The following is a 16,366-nucleotide window of genomic DNA, read 5'->3' as shown; positions in this document are numbered from 1 at the left end:
GTCAATACACCTGCTTCTTGTCAGTGTCTCAGATGGAGGAGAGTTTTGAAAGCAGACAACAGATTTTGGCAGACATTCAGTCCAAAAGGTTAGAAGACGAAGTGTTTCAATTATCTCACATATTTACACTTTCTGCTCAACCCTGTATTTCTAATCACAATCTTCTTTTAGGTTGGGAACGAGTGCAGTCGAGGCAAACGCTCCATGGCTTCAACTCCAGCTGAAGGAGAGTGAAATCCTGGCTGAAAAGGGGAGTTCATTCGACTGATAATCTCCACATAAAGCGTCGACAAGAAAGCTGGTTTGGACACCATAACCTGACTCGCAGTCGCAGTTTGCACATACTTGATAGAAACACATGAGGTAACCTAAACGTACATTAACCCCTTCATCTGGCTACTGACTCTTCAAATTTAATTGCTGTAAATGGACGGCACTCTATAAAGTGTATGATTTAAATGGCCATAAAAATCAAGGAGGTCATATTTTGCTATCTGATTTCTAGTCAAGCCACTAAATTGGTACTTTTCTCTTTTAGAAATATGAAATGTGTAAAAGTTGCTTGAACGGGCACGATGCAAACTAAAGTGGTGAAAGTGTGTCTATCCTTAAAAATATACTAATGAGTCACATAGGGCAGTTTATATGCAAACAAAATACATAATGTGATGGATGCAATCAGACGACTGGAGCCAAACTTTCACTGAACATTTATTTTTTAATAGTTTCAAGAATTCTTTTATTTGTTTTGATTAATTGGATGCCGTTCAGCTGAAATATTCCATAACAATTCCACATGTTAAGTCCTTAAGCCTCTAAAGATGGACTTTCGATACCTTCACCAACCATAAAGAATCCTTTTTTTTTTTTTTTTAAAAATGAGGTCACAGGTGGGAATAACAGGAGAATACATGTCGTGTTTAATTTGTGTGTGTGCAGGCAATGAACGCTCAACTGATTGACATCCTCCGATTATTCAAATCAGCCAATTGTCTTCACAGTTGTCTCAGACGGTCTCTGACCTGACCACCGTCATGAACCTGAAAGGGGCTGAACTACAATACTGGCAATCACGGTAATTCCTCGTTGTCAGTCTCTTGGCTCACTGTCGGAGCCAGCAGATTATACAGAGTATAATTCCACTACACAAGCACGCTTTGGCTGTTGGTCATCTTGCCACTTGTTTCATATCTGCTATTCTCTTCGCAAATATAGGTTTTGTAGAATCTCAAATGTACTCTGTCCGCAGCCCACTAATTTCCAAATCATCTTTCACATTGTTCAATCATGACCAGCAGCCCCTCAGTTCTGATTTACACCTTTTTTGTATATTTTTTTATTTCTTATTTTGTTTGAGCAGCTTAACATTTTCTCATTTTTCAATAAGATTGTATGCTTGTGCTCTTAGACACTTGACCTAAAATTAAATACACAGTTCAAGTTATCTGGGGGGGTATGAAAAAGCACTTGGAATCAAGCAAACTAAGAGTTGTTGGTATTAAATCATACTTTACTTCAGTCGGCATAGGTTAAGAGCATCCGTTGCCTCTCCTTGTATTGTTCTACCTTCTGGTTGATCATCTTTATCCATACAGGAAAGTCAGACCTATAAATCCATCAGCTGATCGGTTTAATTTCTGGGTTGTTGTAAGTGTGTCCGAATACCGTGAAGAGGCCCTGACTCTGGCCAGAGGGAGCAACAGCCTGAAGGAAACCCTCTCCGAGGCGGAGTTCACTGTAGAGTGTCAGGCCAAAGAGCTATCGGCCCTGAGGGTTGAGCAGAGAGGCCTGAGGGAGGCGCTGGAGCGAGCCTGGGCGGAGAAGGAAACACTTGTGCAACGATGGCTGGAGGAGAAGAGCGAGGAGGCAGACAGGCTGAATAAATACAATCGCGCGCAGGAGCGGTGAGAGAATGACCTGTGTGACCTACTGGCTTCGAATGACCGCGCAGTCGGGAGGTATGAAGTTCCTCTTCTTTTCTCCAGGTGGCAACGTTTGGCCAAACGGATGAAGAAGCAGCTCAAAAAGGAAACGAGAAGAGAGTGTGCCCTCATAAAGAGGGATGTGAATATGTCTCCATCAGCCGTTCAGGGTAAGAGTCAGGCTGCTCATAGTAACATTGATGTCAATCATCTACTTCTCAGCTGTGCCACAAAAACTCCTCGGTGTTCCTCCCACTTCCCGCTGGGATCGCCGAAGTGAGCAAGTCAATGCGTTTCCCCTCAAACTCTCACTTGGGTCAACCAGAAATGAATTAGAGATGACTTTGCTATTTCTTTGTTTGTTTTTTAAATTTGCCATTATTCTGTTTGGAGCTTTGTGAATTATTTAGTTATACCAAGCCTTATAGTTTTGTTTTGTTCACCTTAAGTAGATCAAATGACCAAACGGCTGACGTAAATGTGATTTCAAGGACTTCGGCTTAATACTCTGTCCAATGGATCAATACTAATCTCCTGAGCTTTGAGTCAAATGTAATAAAAAAAGTATTATTCAACCTTTTAATTGTGTCCATCTTGTCTTCAGGGATCGGTAACGGAGCAGATGCACATCAGGAGCAGGCAGTCTGAAATTGGGTCTCAGCTGTGGCAGAATTTCCCTGGGGACCGTCCTCGGCGGTCTCCGCTCCCCGTCGGTACTCAACCATCAGAAAAGTAGCCCGAGGAGGGACTCTGAGAGAAACTATCCTTTTTCACATTGGTTTAGAGCCACTATGTTCTCTTCCTTGTATTGTTTAAATGGTGTATTCATCAATGTCCAAATCTTCCACACTTGAAGTGATAAACCAAATGTTTGCATTTTCTCCACATCGGGCAAAGTTTTGTATTTTTTCTTTTTTAAAAAGAATAAGTTTGATGCTCACTTTTATTTATCTTAAGGAAAAGTTTGCATTATGAACACTTCTCATTGAAACGGCACGGTCGAGCTCTTTCCAAGGCAAATATGTACCATTGTACTTGTTTTTGCCTTAGCTTAATCAACATGTATAGAATAAAGATTCTTTTAAGCTTTGTTTTTGTTTTCCTGATTACACTTTTTTTCCTTCAGATTTTTTCTCATTTGTGAAAGTACTGTCATTCTTTGGGGGAAAACAACAACAATACCTGCTTTGAAATATATTTATGTACTGCAGCAGTATTGTATATCAATTAGTAATTCATTTACTTTTGTGCAAAGTGTGGAATAACCTGACTTGAATTTGGACAGATGATGAAAATGGACATTATACAAAACAAATTTCATTTAAAATGTGTATTTTTTTTTTAATGATTTATTTTTAAACTCTGAATAATGCTCATAGTGGTGAAAACACAGGCGACGGTTTCAAGAATGACGGGAGTGAAAAGGACAGATGTAAAAAGTCATCAGAAATTTTGAAACTTAAGTGGAAAAATTTACATATTACTCATATAAGTACTCCAGAATAGATTCTTCATAGTAACAAGACGATTAAATATTTGTGCATTTAAATACAAAGTTTGTCATTAAATTATACAATGTGTAGTCTTTCTTTTTTAGGGTCCTAGCAGAGCTGAGTGAGACTATTGGATTATTGTACTACTTCTACTGCATGAATATTGGCTTCTTTTTTTTTTTTACTCATTTCAGCTCCTGCAGTCGAACCAATTTGAACCAGTCAAGTATCAAAATGTGCAACTTTCTAAAGACATTCTTGCTACGTTGTAACTTTTTAATGTCTTTTAGACATACAATATTGTAACTTTTTGACAATATTTTTCCCCATGTAAACAAATGGTGAAGGTTTTTTTAAATTCTTTAGCCCATGCCTCTCTAAAATCTTGAATTTAAACCAACTATTAGAATGTTCAACATCTTAAACTTTATTCTTTAAACCTCTTAAGCTTTCTTCATAACTTCAAAATTTTTTGAAATATTTCCATTTTTTATCATTTTTGCATTGAAGTGGATAGGAAAACCCTTCAACTTATCTTTAAACTCCTTCAACTTTGAACCACTACAGGTTTGCTGTACTTTCAGCTGAAGACTGCATTTAACTTTTAAAAAGTTGCCACATCAGGTGACATTCTCAGTCGGAGTCCCGCAAGTACTGAGGACCCGTTCAATGCTGCTTACGGCTTACATTTTCTTTGTTGTTGATCAGAAATGTATTGGTCTGTTTTTAGTCCTGACTGCCACAATTCCTCTTCTCCATCTCGGTGTGATGGGATCAGATGTCATGTTGCTTCTGTTGCCGTGTGTTTCCACGGTGACCAGTGTTTGCACCAGTTAAGTTGGACAGCGTGTGTTGTGCTGCTGAGAGTCACTCGGAGGACTCAGAAAGTCAGGCAAAATGGTGAAAGGTGGAAAACGATATTCTTCAATGAGCGACGGTGGCAAATGGGTAAGAATTATTATTTATGTTTTTATCACAAGCCCAAATTAAGATCATCTTTGAAGCATGGCGGGGGAAAGTGAGGGCTTCTTTTTGTTCTCAGTTTGCTCATGCAGTTCCGAAAGAAAATGAGACAAAGACTCGTGAGATGTGTACAAGCACTGGGATCATGCTGGCTCAGATTGAATCATCACCGCCTCAGGCTTTACGCTTTGAACGCTATCCTAAATGGAAAACTGAGCAGGTGTGTGTGTGGAAACAACTGCCTGGCTGGGTGATGACTTTTTTTTGCAACATAGTTACTGTGTTGAAAGCCTGAAAAGATTTCCACTTGTAAAGCAACCATTTTGACAGAGACTTTAATGACCCGCCATGCAGAAAACCAGAGATCGCTTCTCGGACCATGACAACAAGTACGCCCTCAAAGACGACATCTCTGTCTACTTTCATGTGAGTATGCAGTCGCATAGTTCAGTGGATCGTTGGTCCGTATCAGACAAGTCGCCATGTTGGGTAATGTCTTCCTCTTGTTTACCATTGAGGAGTTGTTGACAATCACTGAAGACATTAAAAAAAATAAAAAAAATAAAAGGAAGCAGTTTGAACGTTTAACATCCAGCTTGATTATGTAACAAATCACACAAATCTTTCAGTATGTCTTTATCTTTCAGGGTGTGGGACGGAAAAAGTGCCTCGATGAGCGCAGACAGCACAAGTCCCACTTCTGCCTTTGTCACAGAGAAGCTGACCGTAACGCTGAGGACAGCGGACCAAGTCTCACGGCCTACCAGAGTGATTTCAAAGCAAAAGCTTCTGTCGGTCCCCCAACAGGAAACAGGAGATTCACTCACAACCACCGGCAGAAGTCTGCAGAGGCAGCTCTGGTGCCGGAGCAGTCCTTCTGGTTCGGGCGAGATGACTCTGTCCTGCTCCCTGCCAAATGATCTGCGTCTCCCAAATGAAGACATTTTGCACTTTGGCATTATGGCCGCATTAGGGAGGGACACTGCAGCGTCCACAGCAAATCAAATACAAACAAAAAGACTTGATTTCACCCCCCCCCCCCCCCCCCCACAGGTTTTCTATGGTTCAGGTTTATAATACATGCACAGACACTTTGCGGTGATTATTTCCACATGTATAAGACAAAAATCATTACAATCAATTCTTGATTTTTCATGACTGTGCTTTTCCTACATTGTTTGACCTTAGACAATGCAAATAAAAAAAACTTTCTGACATGTTGCACATTTCCTAAAATGTTTTCATTCATATAGACACATTTGAGAGAATGCTCTCCACAAGAAACTTCTATATTACTTTTGCTTCGAGAACTTCAAAACTGCAATATTCAATTTAATATAGTTTTTCATTTCAGCAAAACTTTTAAACATTTCTATTACTGTGAAACATGTACTTATCACTGAGTGATGTTTGGAGTTTTATCTTGCCAACAGATGCTGTGACTCTTAAATGTGTGTCCGTTTCTATGGATTCGGATGTCCCGATCACTTCAGTGCTGTCCATGATTTAATCAATGCTGCACGGCGGTGTGGTGGTTAACACCCTTGTCTCATAAGGAGATTGTCTACAGTTTGAATTTGGGCGTAGAGAGACTTTTGATTTGGAGTCTGCGTCTTTTTCCTGTGTAGGCATAGGTTTCTCCCACAAACATGCATTTATGTTTAATCGGTGACTCACATGCCCATGGGTCTGAGTCAGTGTGTTTGTCTGTCTCTCTGTGTTTGCAGACCTCGCCACAGTTTCTTCTGCCTCTACCTATTGTCAACTGGGATTGGCTCCTGCCCTTTAGAACCTAGAAATTAGGTGGTTCTTTGTTTGGAGTCCAGTTTCACCAGCAGAGGGCAGCATGTCTTCACGGATTATTATTTGACCCATCGAGAGCCTCCCCAGTTGTTCAAGCGCCAAGTTGTGAGAGAAATGTAATAACCAAACCCCTGTGTAATGTGCACGCTCTGCAAGAGAAAATGTGGAGGGAAAATCATTACAAAAAAAAAGAATCCTGCTATTTTTATTCCATGCATATCAGCATGGAGACATTAAATTAGAGCATGTGAAGTAAATTAAGCTTGATTTGAGTCATGATGCATGGTTTTGTTTCAACCCTGAGGATGAAAGAGATGGATGTGTACGTGTGTGTGTGTGTGTGTGTGTGTGTGTGTGTGTGTGTGTGTGTGTGTGTGTGTGTGTGTGTGTGTGTGTGTGTGTGTGTGTGTGTGTGTGTGTGTGTGTGTGTGTGTGTGTGTGTATGTGTGTGTGTGTGTGCGTGTGTGTGCAGCCCATACAAGGGAGAGGGAAGCGTGGGAGCGAATGAGAACACTGCTCAGAGAAAAGCACTTAAGTGAAGAGTATCCCCGACCACTCTCTCCAATAGCTGATGTTTTCTCCAGAGTATGCTCTGACCAGCTGCTTTCTTTCTTTAAGTACTCGCTGGGGAGATGGTTTTTTTCTCACAGGCTTCCTTTCAGTGGTTGTAATTAGCTGATCCACATACAGCACCGACCTTGTAGGAGTTTGTTTCACTTTTAAAAGGTGAAGTGGGTCTCACAGGTTTTTCTTCTTCTTCTTCTTCTTCTTCTTCTTCTTCTTCAGCTCTTCAGCGCTGCCACACTAGAAAGCCGTGAGACGTCCGTGTGGAACTGCAGTCCTTTGTGATTTCACTTTGAGATTATCTCACTCATCACCGCCAAAAACTGATCCCTTGATGCAGGTGCAGGATGACAAGGGGGTTGCGGGGAGAGGGGATTGTAATCATCATCCCTTTGATGGTTCCCAGCTTCATTCTAACCCCCATTTTCTTTTCTTTTCTTTTCTTTTTGCCATGTCATTGAAACAGAAGCCCTCTTATTATTATTTTGGTGGCCAGGTTTGGACTTAAATTGATGGAGATTTTTTATTTTTTTTAAACGCATGCTGCGGTGGTGCTGATGATGAGAGTGAACTAAATGCTTATTGTGAGATGACACCTGCGCTTTTGCTGGACAGTCGGCTCTGTCTGCTCTATCCTCTGGTCGTCTGACACCTTCGCTTTGTCCTCGCTGGGTGCAATTCACGACACTCTGCTTTGGACGTGCCAGAACTTGAAGAACAATCCACGCGGAAGCCACCCAACCCTTGATAATCAGAAACTCTCATTAACTGTGGCGGAATAGCAGCGAGGCTTTTAATACTTCACCGAGAAGTGAGCACTCTTAGCGGTGCCGTCTGGAATAAGAGTGTCAATCACCAGACAGTGTGCGGCTGCACGCGTACTGTATGTGTCACCTTTGGAGAGATGTGCGAGTGAGTGCGTTGTGTCTTGTAAAGGCAAGACCGTGAGCATATGTAAATACTGTTGCCTGGTGGAATATCAAACCTTCTCCCAAGGACAAAAGACACATCTCAGTAAACAAGCATTCAACCACCAAAGCCTTGCAATTCATGAATATTAAATCAGACACTTTGAATCCTACCTCTTTGGTGTTAGGAGGCCCCAGTCAGGATTCTTACCATTTGCTGTGATTTATTCACAGGTGCATGTGTCTCTTTGATGTGTTGAGTTGAGAGGTTTTGCACCTGTTACGGGGGGGAAAAAAATGCTTTGAAAACAAGAGGTGGATTTGCCAGACAGTCAAAATAACAGCAACAGAAGGAAGATTTGTGTTGCCATGGTACATTGTGTGCGTGCGTGTGTGTGTGTGTGTGTGTGTGTGTGTGTGTGTGTGTGTGTGTGTGTGTGTGTGTGTGTGTGTGTGTGTGTGTGTGTGTGTTCCTTTCAGAAAAGACTGCTGCGCTGTTTTGACATATTCTGTTGTGTGCAGCAAAATCACTTTTTGTCAAACAAAATCCACCTTCTTCTGCTTTAGTCCCCCCCCCCTTGTATTTTTATTTTGCTGGTGTCAGTTTTGGCATCTGTTCTGACATTACCAAGTTGTGCATTTTGCATTTGGTCCATTACCTATTCATTAAAGATCTTACTTGAAAGAGAGTTGCTATGGAGATGTTGCAGTTAAATCGCAAATTTTTTTCTCTGTTTATTCTTTTGCCAATTACAACTAATTTCTAGTTTCCCCGAGATTTTTATTGCCTCTCTTCCAACATCCTTTTAGCCAGATGTCAAGGCTTGCCGCATTGCTTTTCCTTATGTCGAACATCTCTTCTCAGTCAAACATTCAGAGTTGTGCACAAACAGCTTCTCTAAAGCCGACAGCCTTTGACTCCTGTGGCAGCTTTGTACTCAACAAGGTAAAAAAAACAAAACTACTTTTCTCATAGTATTTTCTTTTATGTCACTGTTTTCACACTTGTGTTTTCAAACCTGATATATTACATTACTTAGCAGTTGAATTTTGTTTACCGTTTTGTATTTACTATTTGCATTCCTTGCAGCCATCAATGCATTTCTTGCATAACAGGAGGGGGGGAAAAACAAATAACAAACAAACAAGACATATGCAATGAGACGAAGCAGACATGAGAGGGAGACTTGACCACGGAGAAAAGACACCTATCCAATATGACAGACAGAGGTACTTGTGCTGCTGCTTGAATGCTCTTATCAAAAGAATCAATTTGTAGAAAATAATTTGGGACAATAATTTTGGTAAGCGAGCGTGTCCTCACTTGCTCTGTTTTACCAGGTTCACCGTCGAATGTCATTGCAACCTGCACTGTTGACTTTGCTATTTTTGTTGTTGTTGTTGTTGTTGTGGATGCTCTCCCTGCAACAGCAGGGAATTGATCCCAGGTTGTCCCACATTCAAGGTCTAAACTGAATTCCAGGCACTGACAGTAAGGACCAAACAAGGAATGCTAATGGGTCTCTGGAACGTCACAGCTTAAATGATCAGTTTTGTCAAAATGTATTGGCTGGTTGAAATGTCATTCAAATGGCTGCTTTATACTTTAAAGGAGACATATCATGCTTTTAAATCCTTCCTTTTTACATATAAATCATACAGTTGTGGTCTATACAACGCGGAACTGCAATGCTTGGGTCTGAATTCCTCATTATTATAGCTCCACAGGCCCCTTTTCTACCCCTTTTCTGATGTGCTTCTGAGAGCAACTCGTTTTGGGGCGGTCTCTTCAAATGCAAATGAGACACTTCATACCCCGCCTCCTCTCCAGGTTGCAGAGGTGACACTCGGTTCAACGCCACCCTGTTCGGCCATCTTTGTAGTTTGATAGAACAGATACAATTATCTAGCGGCGCAGAAACTTTATATTCACACATTATTTACAAAATGTCAACAACGGAAGATTTGTCCATCCAGCCATACATGTTGGAGCCAGAGTCGGACCCGGCGGAGCGAGATGAAAATGACGATGATGCACCTGCAGAACAACATCTTCATATGGATGTAACGCAATGGTGTGTTACTATATTTACACTAACTTCTCCATCCATGCCCACTACTACAATACTGCCTGTATTACAACGACTATTTAACACAGAAGTTACATTATAATCTAAAACGAGCACACAGCGCTAACATATGAAGACGGTGCAACTGCTAATGCTAACAAAACAATGACAGGGACGTCTTATCATCACACTTTTTAGCGTTATATACAGCTTACCGAAGTGCTCTGTTCGTCGTCTCCATAGATAGAAGGAACTGACCGCTCAATCAGACCAAGTCTTTCGGCAAATCCTTCTTTATACTGGCGGAGGTTGCTGAAGCAGTCGTCCTTAAAGTGCTTCGCGCACACAAAAATGACCTTACCCACAGATGTGGGTACATTTCTGTGAAAAATAAAACTCAACCAGGCACTTCGAAAAGGTTCTGATGCTGGGAGACGGTGTAACGAAGCTTGTGGGTTACTACATCCAACAACCGAACATTTCGACTTCTCCTCTCGTAACTTCGGTTGGACTACAAAATCGCAGCGAGAAACAAAAATGGCGGATTGCTCGAAATGTCGATGTCCTAATTTGGCAGTTCCGCTGAGAATACTGTGACGTCATTGTTCAAAAAACGTAATAGAGAATAGAAAAATCGAAACCGATCGCAAAATATGACCAAAACAGAATATAAAGATATCAACGGAGCACCTGAAGAGACTACTTTGAACTTTTCTGTACTTCTAAACACTCTAAATATACAACAAAATGCATTTAAGGGCTAAAAAAGTGGGTTTAGCATGATATGTCCCCTTTAATACTCTATGTACAGACCCTGTGTAGTTCCCTGCAACCTTAACTCGGATAAAGGGCATAAAGATGGATGGATTTCAGAGCTTACATTTTCTTACTTTTATTCTCACTTTTGCAAGGTGTTTTTTTTTTTGCTGCGAAAGAATCCACACTTCTGAGTGAAGATTGAGCTTCTGCCACCTCTGGTTAAGCTCATGCTATAAGACTCCTTCCAATCTCCTGTCAATCATTCAAATTGCAGTACTTTTTTATTCCCTCGCAGCCTATTTTTGATTTTTGATTTTTCTAATTTTCCCAGCAGTTAGTTGCTTGGTGTCCCGTGGCAGCCTCCTGGCCCTTGTAACAGCAACGGTCAGCATCCCTCCAGAGTCTGAGGACGGTGATAAAGATGTCCGGCTATCTCATTCTCACAGAGGACTAAGATAAAATCCTGAGAACATTGCCATCACTTGAGAAGTTTGGAGTGACGAGATAAGAGTTTTCCCCCTGCTGTAGCCCTGCTGGGAAGCTCTGCGGTTGTGCATTTGTTTGTCTTCCCACTGTACATGTGTGTTTAAATGCAATCCTGTGTGTGCGTGCGTGTGGCATCATTGAACGGCACCGAGGCGACACTTTCCTCCAAAGATCAGGCCTTTTTCTGCACTAAATCACATTCCTCTGTGTAATTTTTCAACCCTTCGACACAGTGTGCATGCTAATTTGTGTGTAGGTGGGAAGAATAATTGCATTAGGGCTTGTTATAAACAAAGACCTACAAGCAGCCATCTCCTCAAGTATCCCGTCAGAGAGAGTGGGAGAGAGGGGGAAACTAGTTTATACAAGGCTGGGCGAATTTATAATGCATAGTTCATGTTTTTGTTACTGAGCTGCTTAAGCAATAAACAAAATGGGTTGGTTCAATGTTTACCCTGCATCTTTAGCTTGCAGAAGGGGGGGGTTCAATCGGATTCAACTTTTCACATTTCTGACAGTGTTTTTATTACATCCTTAGAAAAGGGAGGAACAAATATAAGAACGGACACTTCCCTGCTCAGAAACACACTTTGAAAGCTACGACTGCGGCTTCGCCACATGTGCACAATATTACGGAGGGTTTCATCACTACTTAAGCAGCTCCACCTCTTGGTTTCATCCTAACTGCTCCTTCATATATAAGTGTAACATCACAGCATTTTAATCTTATTAGGTAAAATGCACCGAATCTACAGCGATTTACAGATCAAGAGCTGGACCACACAATTCATGGAGTCTGCCTCTTTAAATAGTTACTTGTACTTTACCATAAGAGGGTAATTCAATCAGAAATCTCATGAAAAATACATCAACAAGTCAAGTTAGTTACTTTTGACTTTGTCCTCTTAATGAGAAAAGTGGAACTGAAACAAAGTGACTTCAAATTAAAATTCTACCTCCTTCACAGGGTTTTTTTTGTTTTTTTTTAACCATTAGTAGTATACAGCTGTTATTTTTTGGATATGACCAAATAACTCCCTGCCATCTGCTTCTTCACTGTATCTACATTTTTGCATGTTTACAATGTCATTAATGTTCACAGTGTTCTGTTTCCTGTTGTGGGAGAAAGCACAAACACCCAGAAACCTCCCCACATGTCCAAACAAGTGTTTTCACACTTAATTCTCCAGTCAAAGGGGTAAATCTTTCTCATTTGCATTCTATCGGAAGCATGAAAACAAAGCAGCGAAGGCGTTCTTGTGTCTTCCAAAGGCTGCTGAGAATATGACACAGGCCTTAATGTAGCGTAATATAATTAGATGTGAGTGCGGTCAGAGTGGTATTATATGGCTCTTGTTTGAGTTATGCTGCGCCATCTTGAAAGCAAAAGGCATCCTGCTGCTGCACTGTACGTGTACTCATTGGAGGAGGTAGCCACATACAGTACAATGACACAGTCTTAACTATTTGACATCGTTTTCAATCGTTAACTACATTCCCGTGAGCTGACCATGACAATAATCCCATATGGAGAGTGTGTTGTGAGTTCTCGACAACCTCGACTTTGGAGCTGCGGCAAATCGTCAGTCCTCTGGTGGCTGATGCTGGAGTGAAATTAGCAACATTTGCCTTTTACAAGAAAGATGAAAGATGTGAAATGCCACTTTGAAATCACAGATTGGGGTCAGTACACTGGTAACTAGTGATTTATACAAGGTTTTTTTCTTTTTTTGAATGCCAGCGGATTGTTTGATGAATAGATACATAAATGTATTGAATGAATGAATAACAATCTTCACGTTCTATTTTGATGTTGTGAATCAAAAGACCCAAGTGTCATAGGATGCATGCAGCACCAAGCAAAACGAAATTCTATGCAATAAGGTGATTTAGGCACGGGAGACTGATTCAAGGTTGCAGTGAAATATTCATTCAAATGAGGTAGAGTGGAGCAGCATAAGAATAACCCGCCTTTAAAGATTAACATAACCCTTCGAGGTGTTATTGTATCCCCGTAACCAAGTCAGGACTTCAGCAGGTGCAGAACAGTTCTCCCTCTCTGTGAGTTACTGCATTAAGTCCCTCAAATTTAGTAGCACAATCATGAGCCTCCCGTTCACTCTCTGGAGTAGAAGAATCGCTTTGCATTTTAAAAAGGTCAAACACTCAGATCTCTGCCAGGAGGAACTGAGGGAAGAAATAATGTCTCTCTGCAGAAATATGCAGTCGCACACTACTGATCCTCTCAAATACCCACTGTACGGTGAACAGATTAGGCGTGTGTGTTTTGACTGACGTCCTCCAATGAATGGGTATAAACAAAAAGGAAAATGCTGATATACCATGGAATCTCATAATGTGGTGGGCATTTTAATAGTGTACAAGGTAATGATTTACTGATATAGATTTGTGTCAGTGGCAGGGGAATATCACAAAAAAAAAAAAAAAAAAAAAAAAGAAAAGGGACCTATTGTTGAGTCCTTTCTGAGTGGTGTAATTTTTTTTTTTTTTTGCTTTTAAATGCGCGGAGGGTAATTAAGCCTTTGTGTGTTTTTCTCTACAGCGAGGTGTTCCACTAATGACCTACAGTAAACACCGCTAAGCTTCTAACAGGCAAACACTACCTTTTGTTGGCTTTAATCTATGACAACGGAGTGGGTTTTTATGCAACCCTGAATTTCAAATGACACAAACAGGTTGTGGATGATGCTGTCACGTGTGACAAACATATTTAGAACAAACGGCCTTACACATGGAAAAGCTCAATTTCTGACATGGTTAAAACCTTGCCGGTTCGTGTTCGTGCCTCCCTCCTTCTGTTATCCACCTCCTCTCTTGTTGCTGCGAGCATACGCTTCTGGTGGCGTCCCCTTGTTGGCTGCTGTTGGTCTTTAGAGTGTTTGGGTTCATGCCCAGTAGTGACATTGTGCTGAGATAAAGTGACCACAGGGAAAGATGCATAGAGGACCCAGGGCCAAGAGCCCCCGGGCCAGGGACCACACATACAGGGTCCTGGGTACGAGATACAGAACAGAAAGTATGTAAATGATTCGTCTGCAGCTTCAGGTGCTTTCCTTTTCTCCGCGTGAAAAGCTCAAGTCAACCACAATAATTTGGTGGACGTGTTGGGGGGATAAAGTATGCCGAGCTGGAAGTGACCGGTAAACCCAAAAGATGCACCCTGCCATCTGTGCCGCGTTATGCGGCCCGGCGCTACAATGTGAGCAGTGAGAAGAGGGGCGGAAATCACTCTGCTGCTCAAACTGGAACTGAAAAAGGGCCGACCATAGATTACATGTTTAAAGCATGACATCAAGGAACAGCTGCAGTCGCTGCAATCTGCACCTGCGGCATGAGGAGGACTGAGCTAAATAAATATGCATTCCAGCTGAAATCTATCCATCTATCTATCTATCTATCTATCTATCTATCTATCTATCTATCTATCTATCTATCTATCTATCTATCTATCTATCTATCTATCTATCTATCTATCTATCTATCTATCTACCTACCTACCTACCTACCTATCTATCTATCTATCTATCTATCTATCTATCTATCTATCTATCTATCTATCTATCTATCTATCTATCTATCTATCTATCTATCTATCCATCCATCCATCCATCCATCCATCCATCCATCTATCTATCTATACATTTATATGATAAAACGTTGCTTGTTGCTTCTATACCTTTAATTTAAAGAGCTGTTCAGTTATTTTCATGAACTCTGTTTTCTTGAAAGACTAAATCCACATTTCACTTCACAATTCAACACTAATCCATTTCAATTCACTAAAAAGAAACACAAGGTTCTACAACAAAAGGTTATGACGATCATATTTGTCAAAGGTCTATTGTCTTGAGATGGACTGAGGTGATAGAGTACAAACTGTGGTTGGCATAAACACATCACGTTGTCACTAACTTTTTTAAGGTTTTAGATTTCGGCATTTCACTGACATAAGCCAAACACACAAGCGACATTCATTTAGGCATGGCAATATTTGGACATAACAAATATGCTTATTTATTAAAGCTGTAATAAATAATATGTACAACAAATATTGCTAATAACTATATACCTTGTAACTGACAAAACAGCATGAGCTTACTGATACTACCATGTTCGACATAAACTGAGAAAACACTCAAACTAAAAGAAGACAAATAGCATCTGTACTACATTACTGTGAGAGTTTCAGATGTAATAGCTCAACATGTAGTGTGATACCAAATGTGACTCGCACACTGGAGCCTGAAACTGTTGATAGGATTTGAATTTGGGCTTAGGGAACAAAATATGGCGGAACAGCATGGCCATATAACGTTTTTATGGGTATCATTATAAGGCACTCGTTTCAGCTCTGCTCATTTCTTATTTTTCTGAAGTGGTGTAGAAATAAAGACATAGTAAGGTGAGAGTTGAGTTAACCAGCTACTTGATTGATCAAGATGTTTCTTTCATACTGATTAATCCTCTATTGGGCATAGTTCTGTTAAAACATATGGGCACAATTTATGCCATATTTGCTTGTGATAATGTTTAAAGGAAAACAGAAAAGCCACTAAAGTCCCACATGATGTGTTTCTTGCTTGGGAAGTTCAATACATTTCTTTGTGGAAATCTGTTTACAACATCTTTTTTTTCAAATGCAATGTTTTATTTGCAATAAGTAGGCCAAGTAGCCTCTGTTTATAGACGTGTCAAGCAAAAGTATTTCAAATTCTGGAGATTCTATACAACTAATTCCTATCTGAGTGCTTTGCACAACAATTAAACTTGTATGCAATGACTCTTATCTATGTACAATCAATGATTTTGTAGGGACTGATTAATCAAGGCCACTTTTCTGATAAGGATTTAATAAATATCTAACCAGATATAAATACTGCAACTTAGTTTAGTGGTTAAATCATTTGAAAGCTGATAGAAACATTTAAAACCACTGAACTAATTATAAAAACTGAAATGTGTCTTTAAAGCAGTCGTTCTCAAAGTGGGGGATCAGGGGGATGCCGTTTCCTATTTCTTATTATTATTCATGAATCAATCATGACAGGATCTGGAGGGTACAACCATTGCCTATTTAACAAACCAACAGAGCTGCATGATCGTAGGCAGACATAATGTTGAGAGATGCAATAATAATAGGATTTGCAACAGATACTTTTCTGTGTTCTCGCTTCGAGATTTGTTCTTCCACAAAACAGTGCACTTTCTCTTGCCCCTAATTTACACCCACTGTGACAATTTACAGCCTAATTGTTGCTGTTGTTGTTTTTTCATCACATACAATTCCCACCAGCTCTTTTTCAAAAGTGAAGACGTTCTTTTTTTTTTTTAATTAGTTCATTTCACAGTTTTTGCAAACTAATCACATTTTTCTTTCA

General features: G+C 40.4%; 1 protein-coding gene across 1 annotated transcript; it reads left to right on the top strand.

Annotated features, from left to right (window-relative positions):
- Positions 1–4,312: 4,312 nt before the first annotated feature.
- On the top strand, positions 4,313–5,298 carry tex36 (testis expressed 36; the record flags this gene model as incomplete). The annotated part of the gene is made up of 4 exons (XM_080481014.1): positions 4,313–4,363; positions 4,458–4,598; positions 4,733–4,804; positions 5,026–5,298. 4 exons carry the CDS (start codon positions 4,313–4,315, stop codon positions 5,296–5,298), a joined length of 537 nt encoding a protein of 178 aa, XP_080337140.1.
- Positions 5,299–16,366: the final 11,068 nt, after the last annotated feature.

Source organism: Lipophrys pholis, assembly GCF_963383615.2.
Source record: "Lipophrys pholis genome assembly, chromosome: 15".
Lineage (NCBI taxonomy): Eukaryota > Metazoa > Chordata > Actinopteri > Blenniiformes > Blenniidae > Lipophrys > Lipophrys pholis.
The sequence above is the reverse complement of the archived record's forward strand: the minus strand, read 5'-3'. Positions and strand labels throughout refer to the sequence as shown.